This window comes from Sciurus carolinensis, chromosome 5, assembly GCF_902686445.1.
Source record: "Sciurus carolinensis chromosome 5, mSciCar1.2, whole genome shotgun sequence".
Lineage (NCBI taxonomy): Eukaryota > Metazoa > Chordata > Mammalia > Rodentia > Sciuridae > Sciurus > Sciurus carolinensis.
Genome location: NC_062217.1, coordinates 137,759,873 through 137,783,631, shown reverse-complemented (window position 1 = coordinate 137,783,631; position 23,759 = coordinate 137,759,873). Strand labels below are relative to the sequence as shown.

Genomic DNA, 23,759 nt, shown 5'->3' with positions numbered 1-23,759 from the left:
CCAGCATTCGTTTTCATCAGCAGCTCTAGAAGATGTGAAAGCATATGACTACTTCCTTTCGCCCTCTATCTTCCCTCATCAATAATATGAAATATTTAAACCCATCATGTATGAAATGACATTGGAAATGTCTGGATTTGCACATTAGAGGAGGAATTTGCTCCATGGTATTTTCATAATGAAATTACTTTTACAAGAATTTTAAAGAATTGCTAAATTCACACCCAAGAAGGTAAGTTAGCATAAGCTGACATGGCTCCAGAGATGTGTAAGATGATTTCTGCAAGTTCATTTTTCCAGAATTTTCTTATCTGCCATATTAATGATAAATGTTAATGAAGATAAAGCTTAATCATTAAGATTTTATAGTGGAAGCAGGAAGCTAATCGGGTGTGTGATTCCTAATTCATAAATCAACAAAGCACTATGACAAGAGAGCATAATGAGGTTACACGTGTCTTTAAATCTAGAGATGAGGAAAAAGGATGCCAAGTGACAAAAAGTATGATTATAATGTTTATAATAGATTTGTGAGCTACTATGGAGTTACTCTTAAACAGGGTTAGGGACTATATTCACCCCAGAAAGGAAAATCACATAACTTGGGAACCCTTTGGCTCGATAGGTACTGAGCCCTTGGAAGCTCACAGCCTAGAATTCCAGTTCCTTTGTTTCATTTTACACTTTGACTGTGGTGATGGAGGCTGAGTTTGAGGCTGAAGAAGAGAAATAGAATAAATACAGGGATTCTCTCATTCTTGTTTCTTTCTTTTTTCGTCTAAAGTTATGGTGTTTGCTTAAGTTAGATGGGTGTGCATTGCATTGCAACTCATTTCATCTCGTTTATATTTGGAAAAAATACTTGAGATCTGCATATGTTAACTCTTTCCTCTTAGTTGCTCTTTTTTTTTTTTTTTTTTTCTGATAGTATTCTGCTTCTCTTCTCTGGCAACACATTTTTGACAGTACAAGAAAGCCATCTGTGATTTGGGGCGGGGCAGGAGGGCAGGTAGGGAAACTGGAAGGGAAGTTCCCTCCCTGGGGCCTATTTCCATATCCTTCACTCTCTACTGGAGTTTATCCATCGTTTGCCATCCAGGAGCCATCTTGGGACTGCAGCATGGCAGAGCCTATGGAAACTGAAACCCAGATTTGTGAGGTACTGGAAACCTTCAGGGACACTATAAGTCTACAGGGTAGAAAATGTACTGTCTCAGATCTCCATGGCTAGATGGGAAGACACACAAACAAAATGAAAAAAGAAAAGGGAATAAAGCACTCCAAACAAACCAGGATGCCCCAGTTATAGACTCCATTGACAAACCAGTAGAAGAAATGTTAGAAAAGGAGTTCAGAATTTACTTAGTAAAGCTGCTTCATGACTTTAAGGAGGATATAAAGAGTGAAATCAAAGCTATGTTTCAGGAGAAGGAAGATAACTTAAATAAAGAGATAAAGATCCTGAGAAGAAATCTAGAAGAAATCTTTGAAATGAAGGAATCAATAAACCAAAATAAAAATTCAATGGAAAGTAGCACCAACAGAGGAGACCACTTGGAAGACAGAACTTCAGGCAATGAAGACAAAATACATAATTTTGAAAATAAAGGTGACCACACAGAGCAGATGATAAATTGCATGATGTTCCCTCACCCAGACACAATGTCTGAACAGCAGCTGCTGAAGACAAGGGAGTGGAGCTACTGTGACTACTTTTGGGCTGATAAGACCCCCGAGGCAATGGCACCATGGCAGGGGTTTGAACTGCTGCTCCAAAAGCAACTGAAGGGCAAATAAATGCAGAAAGAAATGTCTGGATTTGTCCAAGAGAGGATAAAGATTGATGAATATGCAAAGAACTTGACTAAGCTCTCTCAGAACTCGTTGGCTGCACAGGAGGAAGGCTCCCTGGGAGAAGCATGGGCCCAGGTGAAGAAGAGCCTGGCAGATGAAGCAGAAGTTCATCTCAAGTTCTCCGCCAAGCTTCACAGTGAGGTAGAGAAGCCCCTAATGAACTTTCGTGAGAACTTCAAGAAAGACATGAAGAAGTATGACCACCATATTGCTGACCTCCGCAAGCAACTTGCCAGCCCCTATGCATGGGTGGAGAAGTCCCTCACAGAGCGGCAGAGAGACCTGGAGATGAAGAGCCAGAAGCTGGAGATCAGGCTGAGCAACAAGATGGAGGAGGACATCAAGAAGGCCTGGAGGAAGTCCACACAGGCTGGGGATGACCTCATGCGCTGAGTGGACCTCTACAACCAGGCCCAGTCCAAGTGATTTGAAGAGATGGTGATCACCACTTTGGAGCTGGAGCGGCTGGAAGTGGAGAAGGTGGAGATGATCCGGCAACATCTGTGCCAGTACACACAGCTGCGGCACGAGACGGACATGTTCAACCAAAGCACAGTTGAGCCTGTGGACCAACTGCTTCGAAAAGGGAACCTGGCCAAAGACAGAGAGCTGTGGGTCAGAGAACACAAAACGGGCAGCATTCGCTCTGTGGACATGCAGATCTAGACACGCCTGTGTGGCCCCGGGGGTCCTGCCCAGGAGAGGGGCTAGGTATCCCACAGAAAGGAGATGGTGGCTCCTGCTGGATGAAGCTGCCCTCCCACCCACTCTCCTGTCCACTGAAGAGAGAGGAGAGAGCTGGCGATTCCAGAAGGGAGATCTAGATGGCCCAGCTGGGGGATCCCAAATATTCCCAGGCCAAGAAGACAGACCTGCAACCCTGCCCTTGTCTCCAAGACTGAAGCCCCCAAACCCCATGCCCTGCTTGTTGCTCTGAGAACAAACTGAGACTGGAAAAAAAAAAAAAAAAAAGAAAGAAAGTCATTTTCACTATAACTTTATTTGAAGGCATTATCAATAAAGTCATTAATAATACCCCATCCCCAAAAAGACACCATGTAGGATAGAAACAGGATGATTGCCTTTACTCCAATAAGGGTTTGTTGATTGTGTGTTATAATAAATGGTAAGCTTGTTTAAAATAATAACAGATATTGAATCTGATTTTTCTTGCACGTATATATTGTGTTCTGGGTGTGATGAGGTTGTAGAGTTAAAAGGAATCTCTTCATGTTGGTCCTTTCATGTGAAATCTGTTATCATTCCCACAAGGGGGACATTGTGTAAGTGGGCTCAGTGGTTTACAAGGAGAGCTCATGCTGGAATCTTCTGGGTAGTTGAGTCTTCAGGAGGAAGCTGCACTCTTGTGGAGTTGTTTGTAGTGCTTCTGGTTGAGATACTAAGATGCTTCTCTCAGTCACATTGTCTCTTGAAAATCTCTGATTTAGGCACAATAAGCATATTCACCCCCATTCGATTGATTAGGACAGAGCCAGGCATAGTGGTGCATACCAGTAATCCCAGGTACTTGGGTGGTTGAGGCAGGAGGATCACAGCCAGCCTGGACAACTTAGTGAGATCCTGTTGTAACACAGAATAAAAAGGGGTGGGGATGTAGCTCAGTGTAGAGCTCTTGCCTAGCATGTGTGAGCCTTGATTCCCAGTATTGCAAAAAAAATTAGGACACTGATGCCTAAAAAGGTTAAGTAACTCACCTACATTTTTTGGCTTATAGGACAGAGATGAACTGGAATCCTAGCCTCTTTTACTTCTCATCTGGTTTATTTGTCAGTTACATATACACTCCTCATAATCCAGACCTTTTTTTTTTTTTTGGTACCATGGATTGAATCACTGAGCCATATCCCCCAACCCTTTATATTTTTTTATATTGAGACAGAGTTTCACTGAGTTGCTTAGGGACTCACTAAGTTGCTGAGGTTAGCTTTGAACTCATGATCCTCCTGCCTCAGCCTCTTGAGTCACTGGGATTATAGGTGGGTGCCACCCTGCCTGGCATAATCTAGGCTCTTGAAATGCACACATACACATAAAAATCACTATTACTTTTTTAAATATGTAACTAAATCATGTCTTATCCTATTATTTCTCATACATACCCCATAATTCTACCTGCCCTTTCATACATAGTTCACACACACACACACACACACACATGTGCACACAATTTGTAGCTTACCCTCTAGAACAACTACAGCATTACAAGACTTTGTATTTTTTTTAGGCAAAAATGCCTTAAAAATGGTTATGGGAAACCATTGTCTTAAGGTGGGCTACCTCCTAATACCCAAGGGACTGTCCTGTCAGTGATGAGAATTCATAGTACCAAGGGGACTGTTGTCTCCAAATTCCTCTTACAGAGAACTTCTACCCCTAGTCCTATTGGTAACTGGCCATAGGTGATGTTATGCCTAATCTCTATAGAAACAACTATGCATTAAGAAATCATACATGTGGATTCTTTGACTGTTGTCCTTGGGAACAAGGGAGGTAACTTGGGGCGGGGATATGTAGATAACTGATAACTTACATCAGGGACACTAATTTACTGATGGTCTTTCATGCTTATCAGTGTTACCTGGCATGTCTTGTTTGGCAGGATATTGAATCTCAAAATTCTTTCACTAACAGTAGGATGGCTAACAGATCCATGACTGCCACCAACAGTCTTGCATCATTTTTTAGATTATAATTTTAAGTTTCAGCTTTGATTCAATTGGTAACAATCCCACTGATGTGCACCACGCATTCATTGAGGATGAGGCTTTGTGCTAGGTGCTTCCAAAATCCCAGAGATGTTAGACACCATAGGGTAGTAAGCTCAGGCATAAATAACTAAAATAAAAATCGAAATGTGCCACATGTGACTTAAGTAAAAACAAAATGTAAAATAATACTGAAAGAGAAGTTCTGAGCTGTAAGTTCAGGGCAGACCCTGGAGTGCGGTCTTAAAGAACGAGAAATATTTGGCCTAGCAGAAATGACAGAGAAAGGTGTTTCAAGCCTCGTCAGTACCATACTTCACCTGTCACTCACTGGTGGCTATGCAATCAGGGTCCCTTCCTGAAATATCAAGGGTTAAACCAGAAATCAGAAAAGAAGTTTGTGTCTGGGAAAATGAGGTTATCCGGAGATGTGGAAAGGAGGATGCCTGAGCCGAATAAGGCTAGATGACGAAAGTGTGACGCTGCAGCCAGCACTGGAGTCTAAATGTCATGAACCAGGAAGCAGCTGCAGGACTGGAAACGGAAACAAGCAGATAATCCAAGCGTGAGTCATTCAATCAGATAATCTGTGCCTATTGGGAAAATAACTCTTTTTTTAATTTAAAAATTTACTTAAAATCTAAATATCGGGCAATCCAAATTTTTAAAATTTGGCAATATAAAAAATAAAAAGTCTTTTTCTCCTCACTTTTCAAATCCAAGTTTCACTGCCTAGAGTTAACCTCATCAATAGCTTCTTGAGGTGGGTTCAAAAATTAAGCAAAACAAAAGAAAATCACCCAATCTTATATGAACATGTTCTTTTCATTTATATTAAATGGGATCATACTATACACACTGTTGAGTGCATTTTTTTACCCCATTAGTAATATCTCTTGCAAATATTTTTGTATTAGTACACATGGCTGTACCTCATTGAAAAATAGCTGCTTACAATTCCACCATATGGATGTATCTATAATTATTTAACACACTTTTATTAACGGAGCATTTATATTATTTTCTGGTTTTGTGTTACAAAAAATATTGCAAAAAGTGACCTAAGCCATTTTAAATCTCTGTTTTTACCCTTCTTTGTACCACACAAAATTTATCTAGGCCTCAAAATTGTGCAGGCTATTAACGCAGTCATTATTATTTATTTTCCCCCTCTGTTAGTGTATATTGATTACTTCCTTTTTCTTTGAGACATCTTTTTACCCAGAAATTATCTATGGTAAGAATCACAGTTAATCTGTAATTGCATGACATTCTATGCATAAATGGTCCTCGGGTTGGAGTTGATACTTGAAGAGCAAATTTTGATTTCAATGTCCCCAAACAAAATCCCCCACAAAAACAAAACAAAACAATACACAGGGTTGAGACATTATTTTTTAAGTTTTCCTAGTCCAAATTAACTTAGTTACGATTACTGTCTAGAGTGCTTTGGAATTGTGCAGCTCTTTTAACAATAGGTGAATTCCATAAATAATAGCTAACTTTTGGTGAGCATTTATTTTGTGCTTGTTGGCATACTTTCAAGTATTTTTCATGGAATTATTTAATCCTAATAACACAGAGATTGAGTAACATGTCCCCCCCATGGTAAGTGGTTGTGTTCTTAATCACTAGGCCACACTGCCTAGTGATTAAGTTGCCACACTTGAGCTTTCTTAGTGAATAACTTCATCAACCAAAGACAAATCATTATCAAATGCCACTCAATAGGAGCCAGGTCAGAATTTTACAGCAGAGTGAGAAGACTGAGATGGCAACATGTTGATCCCTGGACAGAAAGAATCTTTGAGAATGCCATTTCACAACAGATGATGCTGGTGGTATTTTGTTTCTTCCTTCCTCTGAACAGAGCCTATAAACCCTGAAGGACCTGAGGAGTTGTTTGCTACTGTAGCTAAATTTGCTGTTAAGTATTCTCAGCAAAGAAACTTGGGAATGCCAAATTATGAGCATGAATTTTCTGTTCATTTTTATGTTATGCCATGCCAATATTAAATGCCCAGCTGAGCGTACTTTTTTTTAGCTTGTACATGCACACATGTTCCGTTTTTACCAGAACAGTAGAAATCCTGCACAAAACTAACTCAACTGTTTTTATTTGACTTCTGGATACTTGCAGATCCCACCAACATTCTCTAAACTTCAGTTTACTGAGGAGTAACGGAGGGCTGAAAGGGAAGGAACTAGGGGTGGCCCTCTCTTTCTCTTCCTTCTGCATCCTCCTCCACAGTAGAAGTAATTGGCTGATACAGTAGAAAAGGATGTCATAGGAACGCTTGGTCCTGTGTGATTTTTAGGATGTACCCTTGCCTCTTTCTGAATTTGAGCAAGTTTTGGTTCAGAAGGGAAGTATGGCCTTTTTCGAGGCTGTTACACCTTTCTTTCTTGCTCCCAATGCAGGTAACACACTTGTGCTCTGTTGGTGTCTTATTGAGTTCCCTTGAATCATGGATCCACTGAAATTCCATGCTCATGAGGCATTGCTAATGCCACTCACAAGTGGGACATAAAGGACAGCAGGCACACAAAGTGTAAATATCTTCTCAGCTCATGTGCAGCCTTCATTGTTCTATTTGGCTTCATTTACAAAACTGAGATTCAAAGAAAATTAGTAAGGATGTGAAGTTAGTGACGGCTGAGTTTCATGCTTCTGAGTTCCAGGCTCTGCTCTCTTCTTTCTCCTCAAAGCTCTCTACCGTTCACTTTCACATCCAGCAGCAACTGCCAAGGAGAGGGAGAGTGAAAATAACAGGTGACTATGGGCTGCTGAAGGATGATAAGTTGGAGTTGAGCCCCATCCACAGAGATCGAGAAATTTATACCCAAGCCACAGGCTTGAGTTCTTCTGTGCTATCACAGAGCAAAAATCTTCTGGCACTGAATTAGGACACCATATTACTCTGTAATGCAAACCACTGCCTCTGCTTCAAGTATCTTCTTCCCCCACTGTGGGAAATTAACTATTTTTCGACATCCCCCTTCCCACACACCTAATTATGTAAGAAATAATTCAAAATGCATAATAAGACAAAACGATCATTTATAATCCTACCAGTCATATATGGTTGGGTACACTTTAGTATATATGCTTTCAGGCCTTTTCCATTTACAGAAATTATGTTTTTTATAAAAACTAAAAACTATGTTTTTACTACATGAATTGTCTTATAACTTTCTTTTTTAAAAATTTTCTTTGAAGTACTAGGAATGGAATCCAGGGGCACTGATCTATATTCCCAGACTTTTTTTTTCCCCACTTTTAGACAGCATCTCACTAAGTTGCCCAGGCTGGCCTCAAACTTGCTATGTTCCTGCCTCAACCTCCCAAGTAGCTAGGATTACATGACTGTAACTTACTTTTTTACTTAATAGGATATTGTGGATTTATTTCCAAATCAGTAGATACAGATCAGTACCATCATTTTAATACTTACTAATACAGTACTTTATTTTATTTATATGCCATAATTTGTTTAACTAGTCCTTCATTGATGAATAGTTAGTTTGGTTACAATATTTGACTATAAGAAGTAGTTGTCAAAAAAATCCTTTTATGTATATCTATTATTATCATCATCATGATCTGATTATGGTGATGATTCCTAGAAGTGAAATTGCTGGATTTTATTTTTATAAATTGCTTTTTATTTTTAAAATTTTAAGTTATATAACCACCTTTTAGACGTTATAGATAGCTGGGTGTGTTGGCACACATCTGCAATCCCAGATACTTGAGAGACTGGGACAAAGGATCACAAGTTTGAAGTCAGTCTAGGTAACTTGGTGAGACCCTGTCTCAAAATTTTAAAAAGGGGTAGGGCTGGGAATGTAGCTCAGTGGTTAAGTCCTTAAGTACCCTTGGATTCAATCCCAAGTACAAAAAAAAAAAAGAGTAGAAGAAGTTGTTCTAGATGGTAACAGAGTATTAATATGAATAATGAACCTTGTTCTTAACCTGCTGTCTTTTCTATAAAACCTCTAGAGCACGGGCCTTCACATCTGCTTGTCTTCAGAAACCTCTCTGCCAGTTGAATGCTTACTCTTCTAGTTCTCCACAATGACCCAAATGGTCAATGTCTGAATTCCAACCTACTATGCTCAGTAATTAAAACCCTTGGACATGGAAACGCTGTTTGAACCAAAACTTTTAAATTGTGGATCAATTCCATGTTTATTTAATGTCTGTTTAAAATGTTTGCGTTGTATTTTTCAGATGTATCTCAATTTTTTTTGTGGAGTTCCAGACATACTTTACTCAGGATTATGCACAAACAGCATGGATCCATTCCATTGTAGATTGTGTGACTATGCTTTGTGGTGAGTATCACCTAGAAAATTACTGGGTACCCTTGAACTGTCATGACCATGACCTTTGACAAAGATCAGATGACAATGACTTTGATAATCAGGTTTTCTAAGTGTAAGGACTATGTTAAAAATTGATCCTGGCGTGGTGGTGCACACCTGTAATCTGAGCAGCTTGGGAGACTGAGGCAGGAGCATCTCAAGTACAAAGCCAGCCTCAGCAACTTATCGAGGCCCTGTCTCAAAATAAAAAATAAAAATGGGCTGGAGATATGGCTCGGTGGTTAAGCACCCCTGGGTTCAATGCCTGGTACCAAAAAAATAAAAGAAAAAGAAAAAAAAAAAAAGAAAGAAAAGTTGACTAAGACTATATTAAAAGAAAAGACCAATCCTACCTCCAGCCAACCTAACCAAACTTGCTTTTGGAATTAATGGTTTTGGCTGATGATAGATGTAAGACGTCATTAATACACTGAAAATTACATACACATATCACTTGGTTTTTCCATATAGAGGTAAGATGCTGAGCCTCCTGGAACTTGTCATAGTACATGCTTGGCTTTTGTCTTGCAAATGCCATGGTATCCTCATTCACCAGTCCAGTAAACAGTCACTGGATAGCACCATTTCTGTATGCTTTCCTAAGTGAGGGTCAGCAGTATTTCTTTACATCTCGAGTCTTGGTTTGCATCCCATTCCCTTCCCAGAGAGCTCAGAATTTGGCTCTCAGATTTCATCTTCCCATGCATAAATCTTCATGCTTAGTAAAGTATTGGAAACCAACATTGCATCTGTGTAGAAGGAGACAACAAACTTTGGTGTTTTTCTTTTCATAAACTTCAAACCACAGTTAGCAGATGTTAGCTACTAAGATTGGATTAAATTGGAACAATCTGTGTACAGCCTAGACCTACTTAATCCTCTCACTTAGAAGAGCGTCAAGTATTTTAGAAAACTTTTATCTCTTCAGGTCATGTCTCAGTGGCAAAAGAGAAATATTATGTTATTCAATAACTCATAATAACTTCATATGATTCCATTCTAGGTACTGACTCATTTTTATTTTTAGGAAAAAAAAATTTTACATTCTCAGGAATCAGTTAAATTGTGCTGACATGTATTTCTTGGGAAGAAGTTGAGAGTAATTCCAGCACTAAAAACAGGTTTCATGAGAAGACCAAGTTGACTTTTTCAACTTATAAAAGGTCTTAGGAGATCAAAAAATCATATATTTGGGTTTCAGAGACTGACATTTTTTTCCCCTCTTCAGCTATCACTTGATTTTCAGGGTCCTGTTGTTAGTCACAGCATTTGTATTGCCAAGAGGCCGTTTATCTTTCTCAGAGGATACGGGTGACTCATTTCCCTCACTGTTATCTTTTGGAGAATATTTGTCATCCCCCAAAGAGGTTACTAAATGACCTTAAGTGACCAATAACTATGTGAGACTTTGAGGGTCATGTCAGAAGCAGAGTATTTAAGCTCTGTGCAAGAATGTGAGATTGATATATGAATACATGCAGTGTAACTCCACATCATATATGACCACAAAAATGGAAATTTATACTCCATGTATATATGATATGTCAAAATACATTCTACTGCCATGTATAACTAACTAACTAACCAACTAACTAACTAAATAAATAAATAAATAAAACAAAACCCAGAATGTGAGAGCTGTTATACCCAATTACATACACTTATCTGCTTACTAGGTCAGCTAATACTAGAATATCAGAGTTTAGAATATGGACAAGAGACTGCTGAATCACATCTGGGACACCCACTGGGCAAAATCTGCCATGTGATGAACAGAGAAATGAACCTTATTCACTGAGGGTTTGTGTGTGTATGTGTGTGTGTGTGTGTGTGAGAATAAATTTTGGTATAAATTTTGTCACTTTCCAGCAAACACAGTAGGGCAACCTTGAGAATTCTGTATGTTCTTGGGAGCTTTGCTCATTCCTGCTCTCCAAGGGTTATATATACTGCTGGCCATGGATTTAATTAAATAAGAGACACTGTGCTGATGTCTGAGTCTACATGGACATTGAAGTCCACCCCCTATTTAAACCTGCTCAATAAAGAAATGGTCATATAATACAGCTACCCAGAGCATCTGCTCTTTCTGATTTTGTTCTTGGAGTACTGGTATCTGCATGAATTTTTCTTCAGAAAACAATTCACCCAGGTTCCCTACCCACCACTCTTGCCATTGTCTGGGACCCAGACCCAAGGAGTTATAGGATGAAATATTGGCACACTCAAAGTCCGTTGCCCTAAGCTGTACTTCTTGGTGACTGTAGGCAGTCATATACCTCTCTTTTGGCCCCATAAAGTTTTAACTAATATTCTATAAGCCTTGAGGGCAACATCATTCAGATACACTGGCAAGTGGCAGATGGAGTTAAGACAACCTGAATGTCGCCACGCATGTAAAACATTTTTCTTAGGATTTTCTGGGTTTTGACCTCTCAGTCACAGGATGGCAAGCCTGCAGGGCCTGATGGTGGGATTTATCTTGTGCACTCCCCTTGGTCTTCTGCTGTATGACATTGCTGGTTGCACAGGGCTCCCACTTTCCTTCTCCACCAATTAACTGTCATCATCATTGATGATGGTATATGACCAATATTACACCAAAGATCCTTGTTCAAGTGACATGTAATTTAAGAAAAGAGTTGATTCACTGTTTAAGAACACCCTATGGTCCTGGGATTATGGCTGTAATGGAATGAAGATGAGGAAGAGGTACTGAAATGCAAGGCGGGTCACTTGAGTTTTATACTTGCTCAGTTGCTTATTCTCTGTATGATCATGGACAGATCAGGTCTCTCTAGACCTCAGTTTCCAAAGCTGTAACTCAGTGAGGTGGGCTTGATGCTTTCAAGGTTGATTGTTGGGGTTGCCATTGCAGCTTAGTGGTAGAGTGCTCAACTAGCATGTGTGAGGTACTGGGTTTGATCCTTAGCACCACAAAAAAGTAAATAAATAAAGGTATAAAAATGTTTTATCTGTTTAAAAATTAGTAAATAAAGGTTGATTGTTCTTTGCCCTGCCAATGCAACACCACAGACTTCTCATAGGGCCCACAAGGCCTTTCATTGTTTTTTAAGCTCCTTTTTATTGTTTTTGAAGCTCCACTTGGGAGTGTTGTCAGTAACCATTTGTCCTGTCAAGTGGGAATCATGCTGGGTGGCTTGCTTGCATCTACTGGTTTCATCCTGGGCTCATTTGCCACCAGCCTGAAGCATCTCTACCTCACTCTGGGAGTTCTTACAGGTAAGGGCACTTTGTACTACTCATTCACCCCGTCCCATTCAGGTGTTGCCAAGCATACAACAGAGCAGTGATTTATAAAATATTCATTATGTTAGATGCACAATTTAGCTGACCTAGCTTATGTCTGTCTACCTAGTAGTTGGGAGTTGGAAATGCTATTTCCCTACCCTAATGAAAATATATAACCACCTTAAGCCAGCCATATGATTAAAGTAACTATTACTTTTCTCTTCAGCATTAGTGTATGGCTGAGGTTCTGTATACAGAAAAAACGAGATATCACTCAGCACAATATAAGTTTTCAGCAATGGTCATTTCCCCTAATTTCTTTGCCAACACATTAAAATACTATCTGTGTTTAACCTGAGTTGCCCTTCCTTTATAATGAATATCATTATCCAGTAAGCAGGAGTTACCAATTTAAAAAAGAAAGCCCCTTGTGAATATTTCTATATTACACATTCTCAATGTTATGCTACTATCATGAGTTCCATGCAAAGAGAAGCAGCATATGTACATTCTTTTTTTTGGGTGCTGGGGTTCGAACCCAGGGCCTTGTGCTTACAAGGCAAGCACTCTACCAACTGAGCTATCTCCCCAGCCCCAGCCTATGTACATTCTATAAATCGCACTTAAAGGGACTGTGTCGAATCAAGACAGGGCTGGTTGGTGGAACTGGAGTAGCAGTTTGCTCATCATTCAGAAGAGTGTGGAGAGTAGTACCCACTCCTGTCTGGGTCCTGTGCATGGATCAGGCCAATAAAGGATGTAACCTTCACAGGAGGTAGTAAATCAAGCTAAATAAGATATATCCATCCCTAGTAACCTGAAGGGCCTGACTGCAAAATGATCCAAAATCTCAGTTTACCAGGGATTGTCCTGGTTTTAGCACTAAAAGTCCCACATCCTGAAACCCTTCAGTCTAGGCAACTCTAGATTGCTGACTGTCCTGCACTGCAGACAGAAACAGATCTGAAGGTGTTTCTTCTTTCCCTTCTCTGACATTCTAGATGCTGTGAAATCCAGGCTTAAAGTACTACTCATTTTGGGGGGCTTTGCTTTGAAACTCTGTGTTTGTGGTGCCTTGATGTGGCCAATTACTCAAAGAGGATTATTCAAGTCCAGTTTTTCTTAATTTAAAAAGTAACAGAAGCTGAAAACCTTTAAAAAAACTCCCTGAACTGTCAACATTTTTCTGCTGACCTTAAGGGATATTTTCAGATTGCTATGTTCATCTATGAAGTTGGCATGATTTTTCCTGACTATGTAAAATTACTCTAGAATTTTGATGGAGTCTTATATGTTATTTCAATCCAAATTCCAGAATGGCCCAGATTATCAGTGTTGCATCTTCATAGGCAGTGAGGAGGCAATTACCCAGATAATGTATGGCACCATCCAGATTTTCTCATGAATTCAGTTTAGTATGTATAATGATTTTTAAAGTTCTTCATTTAATGTTAAGGAAGCTATTTTTCCTTAAGAACATTCTTCCTAAGAAGAAAGTAATACATATTCTTTATTTTTAAAATTGTGGGTGACTGGTGAGGGGAGACTTATTTTCAGCTTGGTGTACAAAACTGTTTTTAAAGGGTTTCGCAGAGGTGTAATTCTCTTTAATCCAGCTCTTCAGAGATGGCTTCTTCCACGGGCTGCTCATGGGGTTCCAGCACTCACAGAATTCTCTTTTTCCCAGGTCTTGGATTTGCACTTTGTTACTCTCCAGCAATTGCCATGGTTGGCAAGTATTTCAGCAGACGGAAAGCCCTTGCTTATGGGATCGCCATGTCGGGGAGTGGCATTGGCACCTTCATCCTGGCTCCTGTGGTTCAGCTCCTTATTGAACAGTTTTCCTGGCGGGGAGCACTGCTCATTCTCGGGGGCTTCGTTTTGAATCTCTGTGTTTGTGGTGCCTTGATGCGGCCAATTACTCTTAAAGAGGATCATTCAAGTCAAGAGCAGAACCGTGTCTGTCGAACTCAGAAAGAAGACTGTAAGCGGGCATCTCCCTATTCACCTTTGACCAAAGAATGGGCGCAGACTTGCCTGTGTTGCTCTTTGCAGCAGGAATACAGTTTTTTACTGATGCCAGACTTTGTTGTGTTAGCCATCTCTGTTCTGTTTATGGCTTACGGCTGCAGCCCTCTCTTTGTGTACTTGGTGCCTTATGCTTTGAGTGTCGGAGTGAGTCACCAGCAAGCTGCTTTTCTTATGTCCATACTTGGGGTGATTGACATTATTGGCAATATCACATTTGGATGGCTAACCGACAGAAGGTAAAATCCATGAAAACACAATCGGGTTCCCCACTAAGGGACCTTGAACCTTGAATTTCCTCTCACCCTCTTACCCTATAGAATGCCTAAGGTCTGAAGAAGTTTAGGAAGTCCTTGGTCTTTGAAGGCCACTCTCTAGACCAGGGGTTAGTAAACATCTTTTGGGTTTGTGGGCCACATGGTTTTTAGCACAGCTACCCAATCTGGTGTTGTAGCACAAAAGCAGCCACAGACAATATGTTAATAATTAAGAGTAGCTGTGTTCTGATGAGACTTTATTTAGGCACACTGAAATCAGAATTTCTCTTATAATTTTTACATGTCACAATATCATTCTTTTGATTTTTCCAATTATTTTTTAAGTGGAAAAATCATTCTTGGTTCACAGATAGTCCAAAAACAGGTGGCAGGCTGGATCCAGCCATAATTTCCCCACTCTTGTTCTAGATGCTTTAGGATGGTGAGTCTAAGTTGTAGAAGCCAAGGGTAACTACAAGTTCTTGCAATATATTTAATTCCATCCCAAGTCAAGTCAGTCCTCAAGCAAGACAACTTCTGGCTGGTATTATGGGTTTAGTTTCTTTTTAAGTACCCTGGAGATTGGCTGGCAATGGAAAGAAGAGCAGAATTCAGGCAGGAGGGCCAGATACCATAATAATCCATTATATGTAGCCATATATTTATGTTTGACAGTGAAAATAGTGAGTAGTTCCATCATATTATAGGCTTAGAAACAAAAGTGATAAGAAATCTACCAAGTAGTTTTTTCAGCAAATGCTCATCTGTTTTGATTGAAGCATGTGGTTACACATGTCTCCTAAATGAGGGACTCATACTTAAATTATGACCTGGGAGAGCTACACGTCATGCAGCTTCTCACAAGTTATATCTTTGGTAATTAATCAGGTTCCAACTGCCATTCTCCAGTGTTATGAATACAATATTTAGAAGTAATTCCAGTTTTTTTGTGGTGCTGGAAATCAAACCAAGGTGCACCTGCTAAGCGAGTGCTCTATCACTGAGCTACACCTCCAGACCCACATTTTTAACTAAGGAGGAAGGAGAGAAGAAAGGGAAATCTATCTGCACAACTAAGTAATTCAGTGAGAAGCAGCCTGTTGTAGGTCTGCAGGAGGGATCTCTAGTCTGAGATGTGTAAGGCCTTAGTTCTTGTTCCAGCTCTGACTTTATTAGTCCTGTGACCCAGGGAAAATCACCTAATCCTCAGATCCTCAAGGGTCTTCATGTCAAATAGACCAGTGCAATATTTACCGGTCAACCTCATACATACCATTTTGCAAGGCTCAAATAAGGCTGTAGGGAGAAAAATGTTTATAAAGCATAAACTTCTAGAGCTGGCATTTTAAGAGTCTTTGAAATAATTGGTGTTTGTGAATGGGTTTGGAGATACAGAGGGAAAGCAAAATTGGCAGTTCTACTGGGAAAGTCTTGAATTAAGACTTGGTCCTGGTGCAAGACCTTCAGTTCATTTTAATGTCTTCATATTTTAATTTCCTTTTTGTATAGCCCTTGAGTTATATATAGATAATAATGGATAACATATCTAAAGCATCTAATATGGTAGATGGTAAAAAAAAAATTAGTCTCCCGTCACTTTGCATACTTTTCACAGCTACCTTTAGAGTAACTCTATGAAATAGGTAGCCTTCTCATTTTATAGTGAAAGAATTTGAGGTTGAGTTAGGCAGGCAGTGGGTGATAAAACTGGTTTCCATCTTCCACCTTCCTTATTTTATAGCACACATTCTTTCTACCAGACTGTGCTTCCTGGGAAGATAGGTTGCTATATTTGCACACATCAAAAGAAAGATAGGAACGTGTATTGGGGAAGCCATCCGTATAAATAACTGCAATGCTTACTGCTGCATGGCCATGGTTCTAAAGCTTCTTGATAGCACCTGTACATCCTGCACTCATTCTTGTTTTTCAAATCCACAGGTGTCTGAAGAATTACCGGTATGTTTGCTACCTCTTTGCTGTGGGCCTAGATGGGCTCTGCTATCTCTGCCTTCCAATGCTTCAAAGTCTCCCTCTCCTGGTGCCTTTCTCTTGTACCTTTGGCTATTTTGATGGAGCCTACGTGACCTTGATCCCAGTAGTGACTGCAGAAATAGTAGGGACGACCTCTTTGTCATCAGCACTGGGCGTGGTGTACTTCCTTCATGCAGTGCCGTACTTGGTGAGCCCACCCATCGCAGGTAAGTGTTCAGAGATCCCCCGACCACTTTTGTCATATCAATTGCACAGAGTGAACCACCCCACCACACACACACACACACAGATGATTAGGGCTGTAAGAGAGTTGGAGAAGAGTGAAAGAGAACAGGGATGCAGGAACCACCCAGAACATCATGGTCTTACCCACATTCTTGTTTGATAATCTTTTTTTTCCAACAACATGGGAACTTTAGCCTTCCTGGAAAGAAAAAATCCCACATTAGCATCTGGGTTCCATTCCATACTAATCATGGGAGCAATGGAATGGAGCAGCTGTTCAGACTTCTAGTGAGCAGGGCACATTCAAAAGGAATTCTGGTGGGAGTATAGGATTCCAACAGGGGGCAGTGAGCAAGAAATGACAAGTGATCGTGGCATAGTCGGGTGTTTGGAGTGCTAGGCAAAGAAGCTGGGCTCTACATATTTCAGAGACTGTGGACAGTATTAACGTTTTTGTGCACAGGGTAATGGTAAAAAGGATATTTTAGAAAAAATGTGATCCAGAAAAACTGGCTCAGTGATTTAGCATATAAATAAATATATATTTATTTATTTATTTATATGCTAAATATAAATTTATAAATTTATATTTATATATTATAAATATATTATTTAAAAATATATATTTAAAAATATATATTTTAAATTTATATATTAATAAATGTATATTTATTTATTTATTTATTTTGCAGTTCTGGGAATTGAACCCAGGGTCTTGTGCTAGCAAGGCAAACACCCTACCAACTGAGCTATATCCCCAGCCCTGACCTGGTGATTTAGGACAGAGATAGTTAAATTTCCATTTTAATAGTTCAAGAACAAACTGATAAAGGTCTAAACTAGTGTTGCTGCAGGAGAAATGGAAATGAACTCTAGGGATAAGGAAGAGATTTTGAAAAAAAAATATGAACTGAATTTGGCATGGGGGGGTGAAGGAGAGAAGGAAGTCAAAAATGACTTAGAAAATAATGTCATGATTGAAAGTCATAGGAGAATTGGAGACAATGGCTTTACTTGAAAAATAACGAATTTAAAGTTGAGATATATTGAGATATCTGAAATAAACAGGTGAAGATGTTTGCAGGAGTTGTTTAAGGATAAAATATGCACTTTAGAGAAAGATGAGATTTGGATATACAGATCTGGAATCATCAGGTAAAGTGTCTAGACTGTTTTGTAAAGCTGTAAAATGCTGACTGGGTATAGTGGCACATGTCTGTAATCCCAGTGGCGTGGGAAACTGAAGCAGGAGGATGGCAAGTTCAAAGCCAGCTGCAGAACTTAGTGAGACTCTAAGCAACTTAGCAAGACCCTATTTCAAAATAAAAAATTTTTAGAAAGGGCTGGGGATGTGGGTCAGTGGTTAAGCACCCCTGGATTCAATCCCTGGTCCAAAAAAAAAAAAAAAAAGTTGTAAAATGCTATAGAAACTTGGAGCATGATCAAACAAATAATTCCACAAACACTTATTGCATGCATTAAACAAGTGATCCAACAAATGTTTATTGCTTTTCTAACCAGCATGGTGTTTTGTACTGGTGATTCAGCAGCAAACTGGTCAGAACCTATTTCTTCTTTCTGGAGCCTATGGTGTAGACCAGTGATTCTGGGACCCCTGCATCCAGATTTCCTAATACCCTTGTCAAAATGCAGATTCTTTGACCTTTCCACCTAAGATCTGAATCTTTTGGGATAAATTCCAAGAATCTACATTTTTCAACCAGTTTTCTTATGATGTTCACGTGCACTTAAGATTGAAAGTAACTGGTTCCTATTATTGCCTGTCTAAATTAAAACCAAGAGTGAACAAGATAGGCAAGAGGGAAAGGATCCAAATACCTGCCTAGGTAAAAGCAAGGGAGTTTCTTCAAGAAGGCAGAATTTCTACTATTAGGTGCTATTAAGACAACCCAGTTTAAGATTATTTCCAAACTCCAGCAAGTACTAAGGCAGCAAGCTAGGAGGAATCTCAGCTGCTGGACTGTCCCAGGTGACAGTTCCTCATCAGTCTAAACTCCATGATGTGGGATTCTGTGTTTAGTGCTTCATTTTTGGAAAATGTCCCCCAAATATTCCCATGTCCTCCCTCCAAAGCTAATTTGTAGGGCTTACCAACTTCTAGGAACAGTGTAATTCTGCTACACATCACAAGACACCAATTAAACTGGGATTCCTGGATATTTTTTTTCCAAATTCAGGCAAAGCAGATATTATACACATTAATGGAAGTTAGAAGATTAAGATGTGAATTTCTATTATAATACTTTTCTTATTTATTCACCTTTAAATGAGAACTCTCTACTAAGTCTCTTCCATTTGGTGCTACAGAAATGCATGTGTAAATCGGGTGAAAACTAAAATATTTGAGAATAGTTGAATCATAGAAAACTTTGCAGGACATGAAACAATTTCTACATGCCATTTTTGACTAGTAGATTTGAGGTGGGTGAAAGGAGAAACTGAAATCTTCTCTGGTAGATTTCTTGGCATGTAAGCCAAATTTGGAGGAATTAAAAAAATTTCATTAATCACAAAATAATTATCTACCACAGTCCAATTTTATCACACTTATTCTCTGATCATTTTGGTCCATATTTTGGATATCATACACCTTGGTTTTCCTCCAAACTTTAAACCTGGATAGATGTTGAGATTAATTTATTGGAACAAGAGATAAAGGAAGTAAAACCTGTGTTTACAAATGTACACCTTCAAAAGTATGCTTTTGCAACATCTATGATGGCCCAAAATTCCAATTTTCAAACTGGATGAGATGTAATTGCATTTGGATCCAAATTAAAATTTGGATACTGCTTCACAGCCTGTGATATTATTTAAGATAGTCATGGGAGCTGGAAATACTAATAACACTTTATGTAATTATATTTTCTTAACACCCTGAATTATCCCAGGTTCCATAATTTGAATGATGTTTAAAGTCACAGGACACGCAATAAAAACTTAATTTTTTATCTTTTCTACCAGATTTACTGGGTTTACTAATAATGCTTACTGTGTAATTACTAAGTACATAACACCATTCCAAATACCTCACTTAATAACAACAACCAATTCATTTTTAGAAGTTGCCTAAAAAATAGAATGTATTTCTCCATTGCTGCACAATATTTTTAGGCGATCTGCTTCTTGTCTCAACATTATAATGGTGGCACTAGCGATCTATTATTATTATCCTTGCAGATTATTAGATTTGAGAGTGGGTAAGAATGGTGATTGAATTTTCAACTCAACCATGTACTTCGGCTGTTGTGTGTTGCAGGATGGCTGGTGGATACGACTGGAAGCTACACAGCAGCATTCCTTCTCTGTGGATTTTCAATGATCTTTAGTTCTGTGTTGCTTGGCTTTGCCAGACTTGTGAAGAGGATGAAAAGAAACCAGCTGCAGTTCCTTGCCAAAGAATCTGATCCCAAGCTGCAGCTATGGACCAATGGATCGGTGGCTTATTCTGTAGCAAGAGAATTAGATCAGAAAGATGGGGATTCTGTGGCTACAGTAGTGCCTGGTTACAACCTCACATGACCAATGGCATTCAGCCTGGGAATCTTCAGGGCTGATGGAGAAGAGCCACCAGACTGGGCATATTTCTGAAGCATTTTATTTTGGCAGAAGTATTGCCTTCTAGGGAAATCATTATTATTGTTTTGTTAACATATTTATAAGGGAAAATAGAAAATAATAAAGAAAGCTGGACTAGCCTAGAGTTTCTTCGTTTGGAATTTGGACTTGTAATATTGCTTCATGGGGAATGGAAGGACAGTTGATGCAGTCAGCTGTGTTAAGAGTAGTTCCAAGGCACAGCAAAAGCAGGTGACCTAGCAGTAGCACTGTAACCCCCAACTCCTGCTCCCCCATCTTCCATTCTCAGAAGGCAAACAAATATTGACACATGGGGTTGTTTACCCTGTGCAGTTTGCAGAGGGGGTCATCTTGGGTGTGTTGGTGGAGAGTGAAAATGTCAATCCTTTTCCTTGGTGGAGTTCCTTATTAGGGTTTTAAACAGGGTGGTTGGAGAATACTTGAGATTCTTCCAAAGATAATGATTAATGTAAAAGAGACCCACTCCCCACACCCCTTTCTTAATCTTCTAGCTATCCCTTGCCTCTGCCAATGGGTAGTAGATACCACTTTGAGAATCTGAAGAATCATGAAATGCCATGGTTGGAATGGATCTTAAAGGGTAGCTGGCTAAGATCTGTTTGAAATTGTCTGCTTGAAATGGAAAGCTCTTTTCCTAAGACTGTGTCCCAGGCACACGCCTCTGTTACTGTCACACACTTAACTGTGAATTCAGGAGGATCTGTGGAGTCACAGAGCAGCCTCTCCATCTTTCCTGAAATGTTAATGATGTCAAAACTTCCCACTTTTTTTCTTCAGGGAAAAAACCAAAATGTTCATTTAAACTGCAGACACATTTCTGCTAGAAACAGAACAATGTTGGCAGTATTCCAACTGAGCAGGAATTGAATTATTGAATCAGCAGGTCTCTGGTGAGCGTTTTCTTTGCTGATCAGACATTAGGTTCATCATTACCCAAAAGAGGACTTGGGGGATTTGAACTGAAAAATATTACCCTGGAGATATTCTGAAGGTGAGATTCCTTTCCTCCTGTGTGTGTTCTTGGTACAATGCCTAGTGCCTTTCATCTCTTTATGGATAATAACTAGAAACCTAACCCAGTGGATTGTACTAGTTTATTAATTTCTCAAATACCCCACTATTCTGTGCTTTGTGATCATTTCTGAGTTTTCAGACTGAAGAAGAAGGGTATGGAGAGAGAAGAGGTCCCCTGGCTTTTCTCCAACTGTTTGAAATTCACTGTTATAATCTCGAATCCCAAATAATGTCAGTTCTGTAAACAGGGACGAGTTGCATAATTACAATGGAATTTTATTTATCAAGAATTTAAAATCCAAACTTCAAGAAAATATTTTGACCCCTAAGACCATTTAGCCCACTGTCCCTCAAGAAGCCTCAAAAATGACCTGCCAGGAGTAGAGGGATTAAAAACAAAGCAAGGAGGAAGATGCAAGGTTGGCTAAAGAGTCTTTGCTTATAACCGGATTATTTCACAAAAATTAATTGTTAATATATTGCTTGCAGAATGAGATACTGGCTTGATTTAAAATTTCATAATTGTTTTTCAAAGAGAAATTTGAATGTTGTCTGTTATCTCTTTCCATTGTTTGAGAATTGAGTTTTGAATCCATGTACTCGTCATTTGAAATTTTAAAAATTATTGGGGAGAAATCTGTAAAAATTCAAAGTTAAAATAAAGTTATATATGTTTGGAATAGCACTTTACCCTAAATGTCACTTCTTGAATCTTCAAGCCAAATATTTTTAAAAATATAAGTAGCTATAAATATTCTTAGATATATTTTTTCATAGTGATCACAGTAAAGTTTTTGTTTATGTGCTTCTGCAATGTAATTTCTCTAGAGTATTTATGAAAAAGGAGGATAATGAGAGGTTTTAAAGATTTGTGTAAAAATATTTGGGATATTGTGACTTTGTACATGCATAAAATTTGCATTTTACTTTCTCTCTTGGAGCAGAATTTTCAGAAAACCAGTAAGAAAAAAGTAGATCTTAGAGTCCACAATTTTGCCATCTGCTCAGAATTTTACTCTATATTTTCCATATGCTTATATGGCTTGTTTCAAAATTGAAGAATTCATGGGAACGATGTATTTTATGGAATCAAGAACAAAATTTTAGTAGAATGATTCTATATCTTAAATATTTCTTTATACCATTGTAAGTTTTAATTTTTGCAATTGACTGAGTAGAAAAGCAGAAGAAATTATCTACTTTAATTTAGTTTTGCTGTACCATTGGACCCTTTGTTCAGATTATAATTTCACTAATAAATCAGATATGTATGCTAATATTGTCCTATTTCAAATAAAATGAGTCTATAGTCATATGCTTGGAACAATTTTTTCCTTAGACAATGGGTTTGGACAGGGTGTTGAGTGGGCCTCTCTGGCAATGCTCAGATGTAGCTAAGGGGATCTACGAAACCGTTATTGAGTACTTCTGCTGTGCTAGCTACTATCCTGGGTCCTACGCATTGTCTCATTTAATCCCTACATTCACCTATATCATCACAGTTTTATAGATGGTAACTGAGGCACCAGGTCCCACAAGTCAGTAGTCATTGCACTCCGGTGCCTTCAGTCTGAGATCCTGTAACACTGGATATTGTCCGATGCCCTTTGTGCCTACTCGGATCATCTTATGTGAGTTTAAGAAGCCATTTTGAAATAGGCCCTCCCTTGGGCAGATAAAATTGTTTTGCATTATGCTTCAACTTTCCAATCAGCACAGAAGGGATGATTCTAGACTGGAAATTTCCAAGACTTTTCCCAAGATGTCTCATCAAAAACACTACTTCCAACTTAGTGGTTTCATTTGCTGGTGACTGACTCAGGCTTTTCTTTGGGAGCACTGGGGGCAGCGGGTGGAGAGACTGGGAAGAATACTTTGCCCCCAAAGTGAGTTCCACCTTCCTAGTGACCTAAGTCATGCCTTCCCAGCCAGCAGAGGGTTCTTTTTGAGGTGCCTGCACCATTGCCAATGTCTGTTTGGCACTCACCTTCCTGGTTCTGATAGGTCTAATTCTGGAAGGATTTATTGAAATGAAATAGTATGAATTCAGGGTAGATATCAGAGTTTCTCTTCTTATGCTTCAAAGTTTGAGTCTTTTTAATGTTGTTAACTCCACCAAACAATATATTTTTATACCTGTTACCAGAGCAACAATCAGTTCATTGGTGATAGTGACTGGGGTTCTGTCCCACAGTACAGAAAAGTATTTGGAGGCAGGAGTGGGTATTAAATAATGATATAAAGAATGACATTTTAAACAGAACACTTCATTAAAGAACATTCCAGACATATGCAAGAGTAAAAAAAAAAAAAATTAAAAATGAACTCAATGTGCCCATCTCACAGTAGCTCCAATTCCCTACCCATTATCCTCCCCTTTGAGGAAACAGTTTGAAATATATTAACATGTTCACAGAAT

General features: G+C 39.0%; 1 protein-coding gene across 3 annotated transcripts in view; it reads left to right on the top strand.

Moving 5' to 3' along the window:
* The window catches only part of Slc16a12 (solute carrier family 16 member 12), an 88,308-nt gene extending 65,655 nt beyond the window's left edge, over positions 1 to 22,653 (top strand). For all 3 annotated transcript variants that reach the window (XM_047553604.1, XM_047553605.1, XM_047553606.1), the window contains 5 exons: positions 8,815 to 8,918; positions 12,048 to 12,191; positions 13,888 to 14,467; positions 16,427 to 16,686; positions 19,986 to 22,653. In XM_047553604.1, the coding sequence (XP_047409560.1) occupies positions 8,815 to 8,918; positions 12,048 to 12,191; positions 13,888 to 14,467; positions 16,427 to 16,686; positions 19,986 to 20,248 (1,351 nt within the window). In that variant the 3' untranslated portion in view covers positions 20,249 to 22,653. The remainder of the gene's footprint in view (positions 1 to 8,814; positions 8,919 to 12,047; positions 12,192 to 13,887; positions 14,468 to 16,426; positions 16,687 to 19,985) is intronic.
* Positions 22,654 to 23,759: the final 1,106 nt, after the last annotated feature.